Source organism: Lynx rufus, unplaced genomic scaffold, assembly GCF_022079265.1.
Source record: "Lynx rufus isolate CCGP_SWC_20201006 ecotype Redwood Valley unplaced genomic scaffold, mLynRuf1.p SCAF_8, whole genome shotgun sequence".
NCBI lineage: Eukaryota > Metazoa > Chordata > Mammalia > Carnivora > Felidae > Lynx > Lynx rufus.
The window spans coordinates 48,311,585-48,333,116 of NW_025814896.1; the positions used below are offsets into that span (position 1 = coordinate 48,311,585).

At 41.8% G+C, this 21,532-nt stretch overlaps 1 protein-coding gene across 1 annotated transcript in view; it reads right to left on the reverse strand.

Annotated features, from left to right (window-relative positions):
* The window catches only part of NAPB (NSF attachment protein beta), a 39,142-nt gene extending 22,107 nt beyond the window's left edge, over positions 1-17,035 (reverse strand). The window contains exons 1-2 of the mRNA XM_047068876.1: positions 16,912-17,035; positions 1,272-1,351 (exon numbers count right to left, since the gene is read on the reverse strand). Coding sequence (XP_046924832.1) covers positions 1,272-1,351; positions 16,912-17,009 — 178 coding nt within the window. The 5' untranslated portion in view covers positions 17,010-17,035. The remainder of the gene's footprint in view (positions 1-1,271; positions 1,352-16,911) is intronic.
* Positions 17,036-21,532: the final 4,497 nt, after the last annotated feature.

Genomic DNA, 21,532 nt, shown 5'->3' on the forward strand with positions numbered 1-21,532 from the left:
TGGCTCTGTGTAAGACAAAAAGAGTGCCCAGGCAGTTTTGAAAATACTCAGCCATTACATGGCACAGGGGCTGAGCAATTAGGATGCTGGCCCCCAGCTGGAGCTGGGACTGGAGAGCCCCCACCTACCAGGCTTTAACTCTTACACTGTGGATTATGGGGTCGGGGGTCCCGGAGAAGGGGTCAAGGGTGATGCTGCCAGGGGAGTGCCTCGGTAGCGGCTAACTGAATGGCAGCCTTGATGGGCTCTGCCTCAGGAGAGTACAGTTACAACATGGACCTCCCAATTACAGTGCTTCACTGTACTGGCTGGCTCCAGTTTTTCACATGCTGGCCACTCTTATTAGTACATGCAAATCTATCCTTAGACCACACCCTTACACCATGCAAGAGATACAAATACTGAGACAATACTCCTTTCTCCTCCACTGTTTTTAATACATTATAATTCAGGTGTAATGCATTTTGGAAATATATCCTTTTAACCTAAAACTAAACCTATAAAAGAATTTTACAGTCAGAAAGGGCTTTCACATTCATATATTTCTACAGCAATTTCTTCACTGAAATGCTTTTAAAGTGTCAGCCTTAATGGGTTGATTTGAACACACTGTACATACACCCTAACCTTAGACAATGTTCTATGTCAGTTATATCTCAATAAAGCTAGGGAAAAAGCAGATGGGGAAATGGACTTGCAGAGTGTAAGGGTCCTACTTTAGATCAAGCAGCAGCTACAGGCCAGGGCTAGACAACAATGTCCCTGCTCCAGGTGAAGGTTGTCTCTATCTTCACTAAAGAAATACCCTATCACAGAGACAACAAGCCCTCTTTGTGCACAAGGGTAGGGGATGAATTTGTTTCCCAAATCAGTGGTATAAAGGGTTATCCCCTTTCAGACCAATAAAATAATTCCACTGATTTTGTTGTGTGTAATTTCACTGGATAGAAAGCATTATGTTAAAAAGTGATAGTAAATCTGTTGGGGTTTATAAAAATAACACCTTGGCTGTCACATTTCTCAATGGAACCTCAATCAGCTACCACAGAGCTGTTCTCACAGTAAGAAATTCTCAACCAATGTGTAAGTAAAGAAAAACAGGCTTTGTTCACTTAGATCAAAGTTCTTTTCTCCCACACCATGGTGGCCACACCAGTTATTCAGCACACACACGTCTCAGCCAACAGGAGGAAATGCAGACAGTTATTTCCTCCTTCAAGATGATTTTAAAGTTATTTGCCTGAAAAGCAAAACAAAAACTTTATACATACCACTCCAATTTTTTGCCATCTTGAACATATTTGCAGCTCTGGTATACATTTCACAAGCCTCTTCTATTTTTGTGTTTCCTCTGAGAAAAATTTAAAAATGAGGTTAAGTTTTACTGTAGCAACCATCCACATCTCCAATTCACCCTCCCTTAAATAATAAGCATTTAATGAATGCTTACTATGTGCCAGCCAAGTATTCTAGAATTTTAACAGGTGCTCAAATGGTACGCTCTTATTATCCCTATTTTCCAAATCAGGAAACGGAGGCACAAAAGTAACTAACGCAAGGTCACACAACAAGAATGTCACAGAACTGAGACTCAAATACACATCTGGCTGACCTCAGAGCCTACAACCTTAACCAGAGTCCTTTTCATGCATGGAAATTGTAGTTTTGGATGAAGTGGAGAAATAAGAAGTATATTATTCAAATGGGATTAAATTTGAAGGATACATTTTTTACCCTGTTAATTTGGAAGAGTTTAGCACTATGCTTATTCAAAAACAAACAAGCAAACAAAACAACAACAACAATAACAAGTTGAAGCCGGAGCATAAAAGAAAGCGCCATGTTGTTTGACTGCTATATTATCAGCTCTGGCAGGGAATGTTCCTTTCTCCAACATAGAAGGGGCCTCAGGGTCCAGCTGCTCACCCCATGTGTAAATGTATTTTACAACATCCTGAGAGGAAGAAACTCTATTGCTACTGGAATACATACTGTTCCGGAAAGTTCTTCAGTAGACAGCTGATTCCACTCAGGGAAAGCTCTAGCTGCTCAGACATTTCTTCTCACATAAAGGCAAAACTAATCCTCTGTAACTTGCACCAGGGTTTTCTAATTCAACCTTGTTCTTAGCTAAACTAAGGACCCTCTATATAAATGATGTCTCTACCTCGTCTATCTACATTGAAAACATAAATAACCAGAGAATGAAGACAAAGCACTCTGTGCGAGTGGTTTAGGACATAAGGACTAGGAGACAGGGGAGGTCAAGGCTGACCCTTAGAGAGTGGCACAATCTAAACAAGAGTGAGCACATACGCATACGCCAGAAACTTGAACAGGCTCTGTGCTTCCACAGAAGGACACAGACAGCTCTGTGTCAATACGTGTCCCAGAGCAGTACACTAAGGCCCAAGTGTGACTCACACCTTAGGCAGTAACTACTAACTGTCTTACCCCAGTCTAGTTCTTTAACTTCTTTGGGCCTCCATTGTTGCATGTGTAAACAGTAGATAATATGATCTATACTTGTGGGTTATTATCTTTTTTTAATTTTTAATGTTTATTTTTGAGAGAGAGAGAGAGAGAGAGAACAAGCATGAGTGGGGTAGGGGCAGAGAGAGGTAGGGAGACACAGAATCTGAAGCAGGCTCCAGGCTCTGAGCTGTAAGCACAGAGCCTGATGGGGGGCTTGAACCCATGAGACGTGAGATCATGACCTGAGCCGAAGTTGGACGCTTAAACAACTGAGCCACCCGGACGCTATAATACTTGTGGGTTATTATAAAGATCAAAAGAAAAAATCCATATATAGTTGCCCTTGCAGGGTCTGACCCAGAGTAGGTACTCAATCAGGATGATTATTGTAACTAGATTGATGTACTGAAGGCATAAAAACTTTTGGGAATATTTGTACAAATAAGGGATCTGTCTTGATAAGGGACTTGTATCTGAAATATGTAAACAACACAACTCAAAAATAAAAAAGACTAGTAACTCAATTAAAAAATAGGTGAAGAATCTATTAGACATTTCTTCAAAGACGACACACAAATAACCAATAAGCACATGAAAAGATGCTCAACATCATTAGCCATCAGGGAAATGCAAGTGAAAACCACAAATGAGATCCCACTTCACACCCACTAGGATGACTAGAATCAAAAGACAGATAAGAATAAATGTTAGGGAGGATGTGTAGAAACTGGACCCTCCTATACAGCCGGTACAAATATAACATGGCACAGCCACTGTTAATTTGGCAGTTTCTCAAAAGGTTAAACATAGTTACTGTATGAGACAGCAACTCTGCTCCTTGGTATACACCCAAGAGAAATAAAAACACTATGTCCACACAAAAACTTGTATACAAACATAAACGCTCACGGCAGCATTATTCGTAACTGCCAAACAGTGGAAACAACCTAAATGTCCATCTACTGAAGAAAAGATAAAATGTGGTCTATACATGGAATGGATATTGGACAATAAAAAGGAATGAAGTACTGATATATCAATAAACATTGAAAACATCATGCTAAGTGAGAGAAGCCAGTCACGCATGAGCATATTGTAGGATATCTAGGATAGGCAAATCTATAGAGACAGTAAACAGGTTGCCTACAGTGTTGGAGAAAAAGGAGGAGGGGCAAGGAGGATAGAGTTTTGTTTTTTTTTTTGTGGCGGTGATGATATTCTAAAATGTACTGTTAGGATAGTTACACAGCTATCTGGACACTTTAAATGGGTGAATCACATGGTATGTGAATTATATTTAAAGTTGCACCACTCCCTTCCCCCAACAAAAAAAAGGAAAAAACAAACAAACAAAAAAAACTTTGGCAGCTATGTCACACAGCAAATGACAGGATGGTGACAAGCCACACCAAAAATGTGGTGTCAGAATAAGCAAAGCTTTCCTTTAATCACACCCTCATGTTCCTTTTTCTCAACTTCAAATCTGCATATTAAAAAAAAACCAATTAGCTAATTATCCTAATGGAAAATTCCTAACCTAAGTTTTCAATCTTTAGCCATAGCTCCTTGGAGTTAACAAAGACTTACCACTTTCTTGTCTTATTTTTCTAAAGCATACCAGGAATCTTGCACTGTAATTATAGTTCAATCATTCTTATTAAAGGTTTTCAAATAAAACCAGCTTAATTAAAACGTACTTTATCCTATTATTTTCAGAGACAGATTCAGCTAGGAATAATAGAACGCCTACATTATGCTAGGGTTTATGCTGGATATTTCCACATATGTTATGTCATTTTCTTTATTACAACCACCATTAAAGATGCTAACTCCATTTGACAGAAGAGAAAATTGTACCTGGAGGTCAATGGCTGGCCCAAGGTCATCCAGCTAAAGTCAGTGGTGGAGCTGACACCTGATGTCAAATTCAGTGATCATTATATAAATAATGAATGTATTTTTTTATGAAGACTTAAGACCCTCACCTCTTCTAAAACAGAATCACAAGAAGTATACTCATTTTCAAAGTACCAGAGAAACTCACTTGTCATAAACACAACATAACTTTAAGAATTCATGAAAAATGTACTTCTGAAATCACTCCAAATGCCTACTGTGTTCTATGCATGTGAAAGTTAAATTTTATAAGTTTTAAGGACAAACACAATTCACATTCAAATAATTCAAATGATTGTTATCCGAGGCCTCTATAAATGAGGTATAAGATCCTTGAAAAGAGAAACAAGTTTCTATGAGAGGATCTACATTATGAAGTGATATAATTTAAGTACATGGCACTGAACTGACAAGAAGAAAAGCTAACTTGAGACAAACTTAACTATTTTTGGAGATTATCCTATCCTGAATTTGAAGAAGAAAATGCTTTCTCTACCATGAAAGAAAACAGTGACTAGCCTGGATAAGAACCACTACCACCACTACCATTCCCTCCACCACTATCATCTATCACCTTCACCACCTCCACCACCATCATCACTATTACCAACACCTCCACTACCATCACCACCACCATTACCAACACCTCCATCACCACCACCACCACCACCACCACCACCACCTACACCATCATCAATCACCTCCACCACCTCCACCACCATCATCACCATTACCAACACCTCCACTACCATTACCACCACCATTACCAACACCTCCATTACCACCACCACCACCACCACCACCACCACCTACACCATCATCAATCACCTTCACCACCTCCACCACCATCATCACCATTACCAACACCTCCACTACCATCACCACCATTACCAACACCTCCACCACCACCACCACCACCACCACCACCACCACCACCACCACCACCACCTATACCATCGTCAATCACCTTCACCACCTCTACCTTCACCACTACCATTACCGACACCTCTACCACCACCACCACCACTTCATCATCATCACCACCACCACCACTTCTACCACCACCACCATCACCTCCATCCTCTCCACCATGCAGCCCCAGCTGACTCCACCACCCCTCAATTCTACAAGCAAGGCTGACTCCCTCCTCTTCTTGATTATGCTTATTCAGGAGACATTCACTGAGATCAGTAAATGTCAGAAAGGCTAAGAAAAGAATGTTCTCGCCCAAGAGGAGATCAGAATGCTGAAGAAAAAATATTTAACTTCAGGGCTGGAAAAGATCTGAGAGTACTCATCCCACCTTCCATGTTCCACTGAAGAGATGTGGTCAGAGCCATGACATGTCCCACTGGTGAACTGCAGAGCAGCAATCCCATCCTGTCTGTTCCCATTCAGATGCTGGGGAGGTGGGAGGAGAGGGAGAAGAAGCCAGACTGGGAAATTACATCCCATTATTTCAAAGAGCTCCAATAATATCTACATGCAGACAAATCACTGATCTTTTAAAAACCAATTAATCCTCGAATAATCTAAAGTCTTGATTTTTCCTCATCCTGAGTAAGAACTATTTCAGAGCACTACAAAACACTGGCAACTATAGTACATCCTCTTCTAAGACTGTGGGTGGGAAGAGGGGGACGTTAAAGTAGAATCATGAGGACTAATGGCACACACATCCTGAGACCTACCCAAAAGCAAAGGAGGCAACTGCTGAGGTACAAATAAAGCTGCTTCTAAAATCACAAAATACCTGAGTAAAAGTATCATAAAAGGTGATAACTGACAGTGCTGTGATAATGTGAAAGCAGAATTAGAGACAAAATCTAATCCTATCATCAGAGTATGCTGAAGGGATGTCAAACTACACCAAAGGACTACAAACAGGGAGAAGCCCCACAAACAGGACAGCTCCTTATTTTCACTATGAGCAACATTACTTTAGCCTATAGGCTGACTGAGGACAGACACTACCACAGGGCTTGGCACACAGGCCTCAATAATAATGCTGACTTCTCAGAGTCTGGATGGAAGAAACTATCCATGGTACAGTTTTTTGATAGTGTTCTCATATATCATTCGAAACAATAAGCAAATACAGAAAGCATCCAGAAAAGGAGAGGGAAATTAGGAATCTGTTTAAAATATCTCTACCATTAATAGAAACACTATTTCTCTACTCACAACACTTCTGACATCAAACCTGCAGCATTTTCCACACCAAGCAATTTTCTAGTTCTCTGCAGCCACCAGCTGGGTGTCCTACAATTCAATTCAATTGTGACACTACCCGGTCAGTGCAGACCCCACAGGTTAAGGGCCTAGTCCCACAAGACTGCCCCCACTTCAGACACCAATCTCAAGCAGTGAGTCCTCAAAGTACTCATATCTCTAACCTGGCTACAAATCAGGGGTTTCCACAACCCCCTCTTCAATCTGATTAATTTGGTAGAACTCACAGAACTCAGGGAAACTATTTATGATCACAAATGATGTAACTCAGAAGCAGCTAAATGGAAGAGATGTATCCAGGGAGGTATATAGGCAGGGAGTGCAAGGGGCATCCACACCAGCTCCAGGGGCGCCACATGCTCACCACCTCAGAAGTTTTCCAAACCCATCATTTAGAGTTCTGTTAAGGTTCCATACACAGGCATGACTGATCACTGGCCACTGGTGATTAACTCAGTCCCCAACCCCTCTCCCCTCCTGGGAGGCTTAGGGGTGAGGCCGAAAGTTCCAACCCTTTAATCATATGGTTGGCTCCTCTGACAACCAGCCCCCATCCTGAAGCCAACTGGGAACCCACCAACAGTCACCTCATTAGCATACACTACAGTATGGTTGAAAGGGGCTTATTATCATACAGGAAATGCTTCTCTCACCCTCACCACTCAGGATCCCACAAGGGCTTTACTGTGTCAGGAACCAGGGATGAAGAACAAATATATACTTCCTACTATATCACAACATCACAGCCACATAGAACTATTTATTCTATTTTTTACCTTCCATAAGCAACTTATTTTCATCTGCACTTCATTTCTATAATCTCTAGATTCTAAACACTTGTTTTCCTAGATAAACACAACCCTTTCAAGATTAATTAACTGCTAAGTTTAATATATTTCTAAACAGTCCAACTTCTTTCATGCGATGCAGAGAGTAGAGGTCTGCAGCAGGAAGAAGCTCTTCATCAAGCTACCTTGAACTCTTATACCAAAAATGTCTATAAAACCATTAGATCAAGGTCATTTGTTTTTTCACAAACAGTAATAGGAGGAGTAGTGACAAGGACACAGTTTTGGACAAAGTCAGACTATAGGAACACTGTCATTTATTAGATAGGTCCTGCCAGCACAGAGCAGGCAGCCCCTCCAGGGCCTTAGAGAAATTGCACCAGAGCAGCCAGCAGAAGCTGGGCATGAGGACCACACCATCAACACTGATGCAGCCTCAGTGCCCTGTCTTGGCCTCTGGATTCCATTTTCTGAGAACTTTTCACTTTAAAAATAATCATAGATTCTTAGACACAGAAAACAATCTGAGACATTTAAGGAATGTCTGACAAAGTGTCATTTCCTGAAATGAAGTTTGCGAGAACATGTAGAGCAAAGAAAGTTGGTTTTGATTTTGGTAACAGTCCCAGTGCCTGGACTTGGTATGGAGAGTCACCTTTCTTACAGAGGAGAGAATGTATATTTGGACCTATTAATAAAACAAATCAAGATACTTAAATATACAAGAAAACGAACAACAGTAATTATTGGATACACTCAGAAATGACATGCACAACATGACTTGCCATGAGAAGTTTTTACATTTAATCTCAATCTTTATAAAAATTCAATCTTCAAACTGAATCTCAATCTGGAAGAAACACTGATGAGACCTGGAAATTCTACAGGATCATGGTTAGTGACTAAATACCAACTTGTCCTAACATCCTCCAAACCCAGACACATCAACAAGGAGCAGATACAACCACCTGTAATCCGTGCCAACAGCAAAATTAGGAGAGAGAATTCAACAAGATGAAGAAATAATAGACTGGAGAAATAAAAACCCCCAACTAGCAGAGCCAGTGACACTGCTCCTGCTGGACGACAGGAGGAAATGCATGGACATGAGGGGATGAGGCAGGGTCCAGCAGCAAGGAAGGGCTGCACAAGAGTGAGGGAACATGGAAGCCAGGTGGAGACCTAGAGGGCTGGAGCACTGGGCCTGGGGAACTAGAGGGGAACTTGGCTAGAGGTGGCCCTGCTTCTGGGGGAGGCAGGGGCAGATCTATGGAAGCTTAGTCATGAAGGGAAAGACAGCAAGTGGTGGAAGATAAGAGTCTTAGAAAACAAAGGGGTGTCACAGCACTGGGAGTCACACCAAGCCCCTACTCACCCCTCCCTTATACTTGTCATCAAAAAAGTCCTTAATGGTATCAACAGAAGAGAGCGTTCAAATTAAGAAACCCGTGAAACCACCCAAACCCCCTCATCTTTCATCACAGAAACACATTGTTATGAGACCAAGAAACTCCAACACTAAACAAAAAAGGTAAGCAGCATCCATACAAAGCTACAATGTTCCAAGAATAAAAACTCTGCAGCTGACAAAAATGTTCCCCCCAAACTACCCCAAGGCAAACGATCCCATATAACTTAAATATTATTAAACAATCATTTATAGATATGAAACTATACCACAGTTCAGAAATTCAAAACTCAGAATGCAAGAGCATTCAGGGGAACAGAATATGCCACCTCAAAATAAACTACTTTGGCATAAGGAAAATGAGAATGGAGGAAAATGAGAATAGCAGATACAGAAAGACACTTTCTCAGAGCTTCCCCTATTTGACTAAATGCAGAAACTTCTAAGAAATGGGGACTGCCATAAATCCCCTCTCCTGGAAAAGTTTTATGGTCGTGAAGCAGATGGAAAGTTGATACGGAGATGGGCTTGCACAAACAAACCTCACTCCTTTGTTCCCCAGTCTGCTGCTTCTTGGAAGCCTAAAACCTTTTGTCTTGACACTTCTCTACAAATGCACTGTTCTTTAAGATGCTATAAGCCCAAGTTCCAATCACCCCTTTGAGTTACCCATCACTGTACATGTTCAATACACTATTTATTCTTGTTAGTCTATATTCTGTCTAATTTGTAGAGCCCTAGCTGAAGAACCCAGGGGAGTAGAGAAAAAAGGTGAAGTTCTTCCTTCCTTACATGCACAAAAAAATAAGACTATGAACTGGTTTCAAATTCTAGAAATTCTAGAAGGAAAGAAAGAAAAAGACCAAATCATCTCAGAAATAAAATCTTGGCTAGAACACACCTACAGGGAGAACAGATTCTACTGACACTGAGGAGAAAAATAAAAACACCCACGAGAATGGAAATGAAACAAGGGAGGGAAAAGGATCTAAGAAAAAGTGATAGAGAGGATAAGCAAAGAGCCAATATCCATGTAACTGGAGTCCCTGAAAAGGGAAGTAAAATATATCAAAACATTGAAACAATACTTAAAACTACACTTTCAGAAAATTTTATGGAAACAAAAGAAGAACTGAATCAAAATACCAAAAGGGCCTACCACGTACTGGGAAAATGGACTCAGAATGGTCTACTGTAAAACACATATAATAAAACTATTATATTTTATAAAGAAAAGCTCCAGGCTTCCAGGCAAAGTCACTTACAAAATTAAGAAAATCAGGTTAACTTCAACCAGACGTCAACAGCAACATACAAAGCAAGACAACATACAAAGCAAAACAATAGGGAACATTTCTGAACAAGCTCAAGGGAAAAACAATGTGAGCCAAATATTACACAACCAGCCAAGCCAACCATTAAATACCAGCGATAGAAGCAAGAACTTAAGGAATATCACACTGGCTTCCATCTATGAGATAACTAGGGAACATAAGTAAAAATGCTGATGGTGGTGCCACGGAATATGTTTTATTATAGATCTAAGACAAAAAACAAACAAAAAGAGACAGAATCTGTTCCCAAAACAGATCTTCCCAACATCTGTTCCCCAAAAGTACAAATAACTGAACCCTGTCCTCCCACACACATATCACTGGACAAAGGGGAAAATTTAGAACAGGCTCAGTGATTGGCACAAAGGTAATGGGTGTCTTTCACAGCAAACAAATTCTAGATGCCTACTGGAGCTAAGGGTATTAAAAAAGGTTACCAGTAGAACAAAAATACAAAATTTCCTAAATAAAAAGCAAAGAAAAGAGATCACATGAAGACTGCAAATAAAACATTACACATAATAAATAGAACGAAGCAGGATGACAGAATTAAAAACCAATCATATACCAGTCATACCAATAATATAAATGGACTGAAGATTTTTAGATTTTCTCAGAAAACAAAAGCCAATACAATATTGTGTGCTCAATACAAGAAATACAACTAAAATAAAGCTATTCTGAAAGGTTTAAGAATAAAGACATGGTCAAAAGGATACCACATACATCAACCAACTTTTATTTGATTTGTTCCAACAACAAATAACCACCCAATCTCCAAAAGCTTCTTTCTCACTCACTTTACCTGTTATTGCAGGCTGATGGTGCTGGTTTTTTCTCCATGTGTCATGTCTCTCTATTCTGAATGCAGCCCTCTCTCTAGTGTACTCTTATGACAGAGAAAAACCACAGCAGAAGCAAGGGATAGCCCCTGCAGCTTCCACTTGGGTAGAGTGCGCACCCCCTTGCACTTGCTCCCCCAGTCAAAGTCAGCCAAGGGCCAGGACAGACTCAATGGGGAGGGGAAGTGCACTTTGCCCAGAGCCCAGCAGCACAGGTCACACGGCAGCAGGCAGAATGTACAATCCTCTTACATAATACAGTCCTAAAAGCAGGCAAACGCAAATAAGAAAGCAAGGACTGCTACTCCAGTATCAAACAAGGCAGAATTTGAGCTCAAAAACATCAAAAGAAAGAAAGAAATTCACTTCTTAATGCTAAAGATACAATTCATAATGAAATTATAGTAGTTGTGAACATCTATATACCAAAACATAGTAGACACCTTTATAAAGCAGAAACTACAAGACAGGAGATGCAAGAAGACAGAAACACACTTATAAGAGGACACACGACTATACCCATTAGTCCAAAGCAAGTCAAGGGGACAAAAAATAAACACAAATGTGAAAGGCCTTGACAACATAATCAATGCCTAGATTTTCAGGATCTCTACCAAGTCATACACTCTGAGGAGAACATCCACCTTCTTTGCAAGTGTGCACGGGCCATTCATAAACACCAATCATATATCAGGTGGGAAAGAAAACCTCAGTAAGTTCTCTGATTATAATGAAATAAAACCAGAAATAAAAAATCAGGCTGCCTGGGTGGCTCAGTCAGTTGAGTGTCTAACTTCGGCTCAGGTCATGATTTCATGGTTCCTGAGTTCGAGCCCCACATTGGGCTAGCTGCTGTCAGTGTAGAGCTTGCTTCGGATCCTCTGTTCCCCTTTTTCTCTGCCCCTCCCCAGTTTGTGCTCTCTCTCTCAAAAATAAATAAACATTAAAAAAATAAAAAAATAAAAATCACATACAAGAAAAAAGCACCTTCATCTGGAACACAACCTGCAAACAACTCTTGGGTCAAAGGGGAAACGAATTACAATAAAAAACACTATATACCAGGATCTGGGGGATACAATTAAAACATTCACACAGTTTTAAAGGAAAATTCATACATCAATATTTGGATCCACATAACTAAAATAATGGAAATACTGAAATATTCCATCCTCCATTTTCCCCAAAGGAGCCAAAGGGCAAAAGAAAAGAGAGCAACAGAGGTAAATAAAGCAGAAAACAGGAAACTAATAATACCTCTGAGTCAAAATGTTAGCTGTTAGGAGAAAAAGGATCAAAAGAATCAAGAGAGAAGGGGAAACACACAAACACAAAAGTGACAGAGGAAAACAACTACTGAAATAAAGAACATTCAAAAAAGTCCGGATTTCACTAGAAAAGGGTTCCAACCTGAACCTTCAAAGACCAGAGCACCGGGTGAAAGGAAAATGTCTATATTCTCATGAAGCACTTGTCACATCAATACTTCAACTTGATGGACCATCCACAAATGAATTGCAAAGACAATAATTCAAAAGAAAATATTTAAAAACAGAATCTAATAGCACATTAAAAAATAATATATTATAATCCATAGGAATTCAAGGAACGCCCCAACAGTTCAATATGAGGCTATCCGATCATTAACATATTAGTAACTAAGGAGAAAAATCATGTTTGTCTCCACACATATTAAAGAGACATTCAAAATATAACTCTTCTGGGGTGCTGGATCCCCTTCTGCCTCTTCTAAACAAACACACCTCACAGGGCTCATGAGAATGACAGAATATACGGTGAGCACTGCAAAAACTGCAAAAATGCAAACAGAATAAGGCCAATCTAGAAAGAGTTTGCCATTTGATACATAAACTGTAACTTGGCACTAATATTAGAAAACCAAATGTTCATAAATTAACAGTAATATAGCTCCATGCAGCTTAATAAGCATTCTAATACCTCAGTCAATCCTTACAATTCCGAAAAGCAGATTCTTTCCCTTTGCCCATTTGAAAGCTGAGAAAAACAAACTCCAAGAATGATTTACTGGGCTAGGGGTCACCACACTAATAGAGAGAGACTGAACCCAGGTTTGGTCTTCCTATATGTAATAATATAGGATACATTATTATAGCTTGTATATATGTTATAATTACCCAATATGTAGGTCTATTTTTTATATTCTAACATAATAAATTTATAAGAAATGTACATATATATTTCATATACTATACTACTTGTCTCTAAGTAAATCAGAGCTTAATGATTTTTCTTTTTTTAACGTTCAATCTGCACTTGAGTATCTATTGTAACTGAGGGGGTCCTGACTGCTTTACAAATGCTATCATATGTCCTCACCATATTTTGGCAAAACTTAAACACAATCTCTGTAGAAATAAAGCTGAGTGAAGAATACTGAAAATTTATGGCCTACAATGTTTAAGAAATATTCCCAATTTTCAAAAACAGCTAGGAAATTATAGACTCATAATTGTTTCAAGATAACCCAGTAGGATCTTTCATTAAATTTACTTTGACACTGCCAAATTTATGGCTCTTTACAAGCTTTATGACTGGGCAGCATTCAAAAGCAGGAGAAGGCAGTATTAACCATGCAGAACATCTTCTGACTGTCATTCTTAAGCAGCCATTCCCTTTCATGTGTACTGTGCTGGCTAGCCCCCACCTGGCCTCCTACAAACAAGATGGAGAAGACAGCAAGAGATGCCTTAGCAACTCCAAACTTTACTTTACTGTCATACTCAGGCCAGTTTAAGATCTCACTTGCAGCTCTTTAAGATTTTACATTTGAATTTGAAATTAACTACAAAATTTAATAGCTCACTCCTGGGAACAAACAAATTGAAAACGCTACTCTTTTGGTGGTAGTTTTGCTATACTGTGCTAAGCCTTTCAGAAAGAGTAAGTTTTAATTCAATTCCACAACTACAAAAACACACTACTGTCTAAATGGCAGTCAAGAAGAAAAGGAGAACACCAATAAGGGGTATTTTGTGATGGTTGCACCCCTTAGTGGCTTAGGAACATCTTGCAGACTAGCATGGGACTTGTGCCTTGTACACAGAATACATGACTGACCTTTTCTCGGGAATATACAATGTATATTTTCATGTAATCTTACTGAAAGCAATAAAAAAGGAAGAGCTATAGTATAGTAGTAGTGACAATACAGTATTGCCACAAAACCAGTGTGGGTGCTGGATAAACATGGAGTGAAGGAGATGAGCTCCTAATACATTTTAATCTGCAGTTAGGATAATGAGAATGAGTCCATGTAAAATATGCTGCAATAGGCTGAGCACCTTCTAATTCTAATGGCTGCCATGTCATCAAAACAGCATCATCTGTCGCCTTTAAAGCACGAACCGGTCGGCTCTTAAATACATGGCTCAAATGATACTGATACTGATGATACATCGGTATGTGAGTTTTGTTAATTCAGGAGTCTGACATGGAGGTGGACTACACTGTGGTTTCAAGAAAGAATAACAAGTAGATGGGAAAATTCTGTATCAAAAGAAGGGTGACAGGGTAGACTACCAGGTAACCCAGTCTACAAGGATGAGGACAGGTACAGATGATGCCAGACATAATAGAAGATTCTAAACATCTAAAATTGATACAGAATCGGTCTTCCCACAGTAACTGACAGAGAAACTAGGGCTGGTTTTTAGCTTCAAGTAATTATATACTATTAAAACTCAGAGAACTGAGTACTCTTCTTCCCCAAGATTTCCTGGAACCAAGTATCACTGAAAATAACACAATTACTCCCCATAGGATAAATAACACATGGTACAAAGCCCTTTCAAATCTTTCATTAAAGGACCAAAGATCCAGTCCTAAAGGTCTTTGGCTCTGAAATCCTGTCAAAGTCACTTAATCTGTCTGGCCCTCTACTTCCTTGGTAAATATCAGATGACAATTTTGGCAAGTATACTAATTAATATCATAGTCACCTTCTCCAATGGTCCTAAATGTTTTACATGCATAAACTCACTGAACCCTCACTATTAGATGTACTATTATTACCCCTTTTTACAGCAGATGAAACTGGGGCACGGAGAGGCTAAGTAACTTGCCCCCCATCCAAAAGCCTGCCATATTCAGGCCAGACCTGGGATGCAACGACTTTTATGCAGGTTAAAGACAACAGTCTTCCTATAAGGCCTGTCAATGAAATAGGTGATCAACAATCAAGGAGAGAAAAGATGTTTGTTTACAAACAAAAGCCTTTTCAAAATCCTTTTAGGATTATTGGCTCAAGACTTGGCCTAGCTTCATCAAAACAATAACGCAACACCACTTCACAAAAAGGAGGGTTCCCTTGAGACAAGTATCAAGTGCTGTAATGTTCTCCTTTGCCAATTATAGATTCTCTTCCAGGGAAACACATCCTGACTTGAAATATGCTGTGACATTAAGATCACCTCCAGGCAGGAGGTGCTAGGACATTAAATTCTATTCAAATATATTTTAAATGCTTTGTGAATCACAGAAAGGCGCTATTGTTTGGTGTTAGCATCAAGCATGAGAGAATGCTCCTTATAAATCATAACTTTTAAAGGGGAACAAAGTTATAATTCACTGCTATGTTCCAAACTACACATCACAGGAGAATTTAGAAACCAGCTAGGATAAATGCCCTTCCCAAGGTTCCTGAGGTTAGGAACCTTTACTTTTATGCATCTTTGCTTCCTGTACTACTGTGCACTGCATGAAACCTGCATCTAAGCATTTCCTGGAGATGTATCCACAATGGTAAAGTATTATATTATAATCAAGAGAATGAAGATGGCAAAACAAGCAGATTCCAAACTGAATTTAGTACATAAAATAAAACTGTTGAATAATGTAACAATTAAGTATTGGTCCTTCTCAAAAATAAAAATATGTTCTTGCTGTCGGCAAAGGATCTTCACTTTCAAAAAGAAAAACACCACCACCACCACCACCACCACCACCACCACCACCAGGAAATTTCAGCCTCTCTAATCCTAAATAGCTGAATCATTCACATATTCAACCACCCAGAACGGTCAGTACAGGCTCTGCTTTTTGGGAAGTCCGAATTTAAAACCTTACCCCAGGAGAACAGAAAATTACAGAAAATTAACGGGATTCCCAAAAGACGCCTACTTAGGAGCTGCGTTTATCCTTAATCAAACAGGAGGCCCTGGCAAACCCATCAATCTCTGGTGAAGTAAAAATACTATACTGAGAAAACGTATTCCTTCTCCAACGAACGTTTATTAAATGCCTACTTGGCGCAAGGCAAAGGAGCACCCCATCTCTGGAACCGGGGCGCCGCGCCAGTCTGCTCTTGCTCGGGGCCCACCGCCCAGCCAGATGCCCCCAGATGCGCGGGCCGCGCCGGGGCAGGGGTCCCCGGACCCGCCCCTCCGGCTCCTCCTGGGGTCGCCTCTGGCCAACACAAGTCTCTGAGAGATGCGGGTTCAGCCGTGGGGAAAAGAACAAATCTGTCCTGCCGACGGCCCTCCTCCAAAAGAGGCCACGGGACCTCCGCAACAACGCAGGGACAGCGCCGGGCCGGAGGGGGCGTGGAGGGGTGGGGGGGCCCTCTGGGGACCCCAGGGGATATCTGGAGGGTGCGCTGCGGCTGACGGACCGCGAGAGACTGTAGAGGTTCTGGGGAGCGTGTGAGGGAGAGGTCTGGGGGCTTTAGGGGATGGGGGACACGCAGGGGTGCTGAGATCCCCTGGGGCGTTCTTGGGAGAGGGGTCCCTGGGAGGCTCTAAGACTTAGGAGCTCTCTGGAGGATGTATGGGAAATGAGGGCCGCTGGGCGTTCCAGAGGTGGAGGGGGGATTCAACAGGGCGCGCATGGGGGTCGGGCAGCTAGGGAGAGGGCCTGGGAAGGAGACCCCTTCAGGGCACGCGCGGTCTAGCGCTCACCCAAACAGCCCTCGGAGGAAGGAGTGGGAGGCCTTGACTCTCTTCTCCGCCTCCGCCATCAGCTGCACCGCCTCACGCTCCTTCCCCGCGCTGTCCATGTCGCCTGCTATCGCCGCCACAACCGCCTAACCTGGCTCGGATGCGCCTTCCGCGCCTTCACCCTCCTCTCGCAGCAGCGGGTCGCGCAGGCATGGCGCGCAAGGCCTATCGGGACTTGTAGTCCAAGGCTGGTCACTGGCGGCGGAGATGCGCGAGGCCTAAACTACAATTCCCAGAAGGCCGCTGAGCCGGGCCGGGTGGAGATCTGAGCTAGCGGACTAGCGGCGCCCGGGATTTCGAGATGGGGGGCGTGACTCTCTGTATGGGTCTTAGTCCAAGGTGAACTTTAATCTTTCAAGTATACGGGGAAATGGAAAATGCCCGTGGCTTTCCAGTAAGGATAACCTCAAACATGCAGCCTCACGTTGGTTCAGGAATCCCTGCTCACCACGACTGATAACCTGGCAATGGGATGGTTGAGCAAACGGAGGATAACAGATTGGAACGTTCAACCTACGCGCAAATTTTGCAAAAGGGAATGTAACGCAGCCACCAAAAGCAATTTCATTAACCATGTGATGCCTATCCACCCACCTACCCGCCAGCAACAGCTGGCAGAGAGAGCCATTTTTATCTCCAGAGCAAGGCGTTTAAGAATGTAATCATTTTCCCCAATATAAATTCAGAGTTATTTTTCAGTCTCCCCATATTTCAGCCTTATGTTGGCCCTCTCCTCCTTGGTTATAAATGAGTTGCATTTATGCTATATATGCGTAATCCACTCTTTTAATTGACTGAATTATTTTCTATGGATGGGAGGCTTTGAACTTTTGTATCCTTTACGTGGTGCTGGCCATAGGGGGTGAATTTTCTGGAGCACAATTCTGCCTGCCAGGAAGACTATCCATAGATAGATGCTATCGTGTGCCAACAATTTCCAGGCCTGTCCGGGAGGGAGGTGTTTTTTGTTTGTTTGTTTGTTTGTTTTGTTTTGTTTTGTTTTGTTTTTTGCTTTTGTTTTGGTTTTTTTAAATACAAAGTCTAGACCATTTATTTGGCAATGCTAAAGCAGAGGTGGTGAAGCAAATATGAAAATCACTGCCAAATGAGAACTTGTGACAACATTAAACTATTAATAAATACACTGTGGGCACTGGAACACAATATATATCTAAGAAAATGAAGTCTATCTTTAGAGAGCAAGACAACAAGGGTGAAACTCCTTGAAAGGTAACTAAAGCATAGATCGCAGAGTTCATACATTGAAGGTGCTCTAGAATCACTATCAGATCTTCAAGCAGGGTTTACTTACTATTACTACATGCAGTACTCTAACTTCGAAATCCCAATTTGTGTGCTTTTGAAGCAGTATTGGAGAAGAAGGAGGCAGGAAATTAGAGGTGGCAGTAAATGCAGGAGTAATGAGAAAAACTGCAAAACTGGAAATAAGTACTTGCAAAGCAGAGCAGTCCACAGGGATTTTCACAGAGTGAGGCCAACTCAAAAGCTCTAAAGTGCGGCATCATTATGTTGAATAAAGCAGCTCCCAAAGCTGGCCCAATGCAGAAACTCCAAAGGATGTTCAAGAAATACTGATTCCTAAGCCACTGGCTTTTTCTGTTAGGATCTCCTGAAGTTGAGATCTAGGAAATGTACATTTTAAAAGGAACTCTCTGCTGCTATTGTCAAGCACACAGTTCTAGATTTTCAAATCTGTGGTCAGCTCAAAAGGAGATGGAATGGACTGCCTCCTCCAAACCAGAACATGCAGTTAAGAGTGGCAGGGCACATAGTGACATTTTTTATGTTTGGGTATTTCCTTCATTCTCTTCTTTCTGTCAGGCACATCCTTCCCCAGTCCACACCCAAGTGGCATAAAAACTTCAAGCTGTAATTGTTGTGTACAGCACATGTTTCTTCTCCCAGAGGCTAGATTAGGGGATGTGGCAGGGCAGAGAGGCAAACCTCACAGAGTGAGGATGGCTGAGAGACAGATAAGGAATCCACCAAGCAGGAGAGAAATGGAGACCTGCTCTCATGTGGGCCAGGGAGGGCGTGAGGCCCTCAAGTAGGAGCCGTCCTAGAGTAGGTCCAAAGGACCTACACCTGTGCTGACCAGGATGCTGGCCACTCACCACAAGTGGCCATTTAAATGTAAATCAAATAATATGAAATCAAATGTAAAATTTCATTCATCAGTCACACTAGCCACATTTCAACTGCTCAATGGCCACATGTAGCTAGTCAGCTACCATATTGGACTACACAGATACAGAACATTTCTATTTAAAGCATAACCTAGTGGACAACACTTAGATATACTTTGCCTTTCAGCAACTCTGGGCATTTAGAAGAAAAGATTTCAGACAGTTTCTGAGAAGATGGAGCAGGAAAGGAGAAGCTTGCACCCTGAACCAGGCAGAACCAAGCAGGATCTGTAGGTCTTCCCCTATGATCAGGGTAGACACACAGACATTTAGACTGAATGAACACACAGGAGGTTAAATTGGAATGTCAAGTATCCCTCTATTCACCCTGAGAGGTGGTCTGCAAAGGCAAGGCTGAAGCCATCTGAGAATAGCCAGCTCTAAGAGAGGCAGAGTCAGAAAATTATCTGTGTGAAAAACAAGATGTGGCCATCTGCACGTGTTCACAGTAGGGGGTGCAGCATGGCTAGAGTCCTGTGTGGAGACTAGCACCAAGGGAAGGTGGAGAAGGCACAAATGCATTGTACTTCCAGGATTGCGTGGGCTGGTGTCTTCAGTGACCAGTGCAGGTGCCCAGTGCCCTGGGTGAGTATCTCCCTAGAGCTGAGTGTAGCTGGCTCCTGCTACTACTGCCCTACCCGCAGCTGAACAGCAGGTACCAGTTACTAAGTGGTACCAGTTCATTTAGTGTCACCCACCTCCCTTCCCTCTGATTCTAAAGTCTGTAGGAAACTTCTGGCCATGACTAGCATTGGGTGTTCCCATGCCTGTGGGTCCCAACTGCCAGCACCTGAAGTTCTCCTAAGTGTTCTCTTTGGCCTTCCAGCCTGCTCTGCTTGAATGCTGGAGAAGTAGGGAGGATTAATTAACTACACTAATAGGGGAATTAATGCCTCTTGGCCTTCCACGAGCAGCCCTCAATCAATGAGTGTTGGAAAATTGGAAGATAATTTTCTGGCGGGACATCTCTGAGCAATGTTTCACACTGTCTTGTGTAGTTTCCCAGTGGTAATGAGCCCCACTCATTACATACAGTAGTGCTCACAGGAGAAGGTTGCTAGTTCTGTACTCTTTATTGACTTTCTTCCCTTGCCTCTCCCCATACTCCTACCAGTGCTGCCTTCTGGTGTCACCTTCCAGGAAATTGCTTCCACTGGAATCCTTGTCTCAAGGTCTACTTCTGGGAGAACATAAACTAAGACAGGGAGTGTATGCAGTGACGACCAATAGGCATAGTCTGGTGCCCATGCACAGTCGTGGTGTTCATTACAAATTCATAAATCAGCATTGTCATCTGTGGATAACTGTATATTTGGGGTTCTGGTTGCCACTTCAAACTTAGTGGTGTCAAACTACAATGATCATTTATTAGTATCATCACTTGTGGTTCTGGGGCCTGATTGGGTTCAGATGGGTGGCATCTGAGACCCCCATCAAGTTGGGGGTCTCTCTTTCAGGTAGTAGCTGGAGCTGGGGTCACCTCAGGGCTTTCTGCTAATGCTTGCTGCCTGGGATAGGAAGACATGAAAGACCAGAGCAGCTGAGGCTCCTGGTATTTCTCTCTGAACATTTACATGGTGTTCAGGGCTCCAAAAGTGATGGGGGGAGGGGAGCCAGGCAGCTGCTGGATTACCTTTATGACTTAATCTGTGAAGTTCCAAGGCATCATTTCTGTTTCCCTAAAGCAAATAGCTCAAGCTCACCCATATTCAAGGGGAGTGTCTCTAAGGATTTGCAGATGTGTTAAACCCCCCAGAGTTACATTCAAGGGAGCCAGTCCCCACCCTGGTTGCATTGACAAAACTGTGAAGCTACAGCCCCCAGGCTGGGGAGCAGCCCCTCACCTCCAAGGGCCTTCGAATCCCTAGAGGGTCTGCCCCATCTTCAGCTGCCTCCTCCAGTGATATCTCAGCTTCACTTCTGTCTGTAACCTAAGAGTGGCTCAGAGGCATTGGAAGGGACAAGGCCAGGGCTCCTCTAGTGTTGTTCCCTTTAGAAGACAGGTAAGAAAATAATTCATTCCAGAAAGCTCTTCATCCAAAAGCATCCAAGTAATTAATTAATGAAAATAAATGTTCCCTATTCATGTTGATGAGGTTGGGCTTCTGTACTTTGTGTAGCTTTGAGGATAGAATTTAATTACTCTATTTACAGTGATTCTTTTCATTTTCCTCGTGGACTCGCAAAACCTGAGAGCAATGAATGGGAAACTTCAGGGGGATAATTTGATAAGTGTTTTTTATTATATATTTTTTAAACTTTCAAACAAACAGTAGTTAGTGTATGTATGTATGTGTGTGAGACATTTCATGCTGTGTTGAAATTGCTACAAATATTCCTGAAGACAGCTTTGTTGATATTATTTACCATTTTCT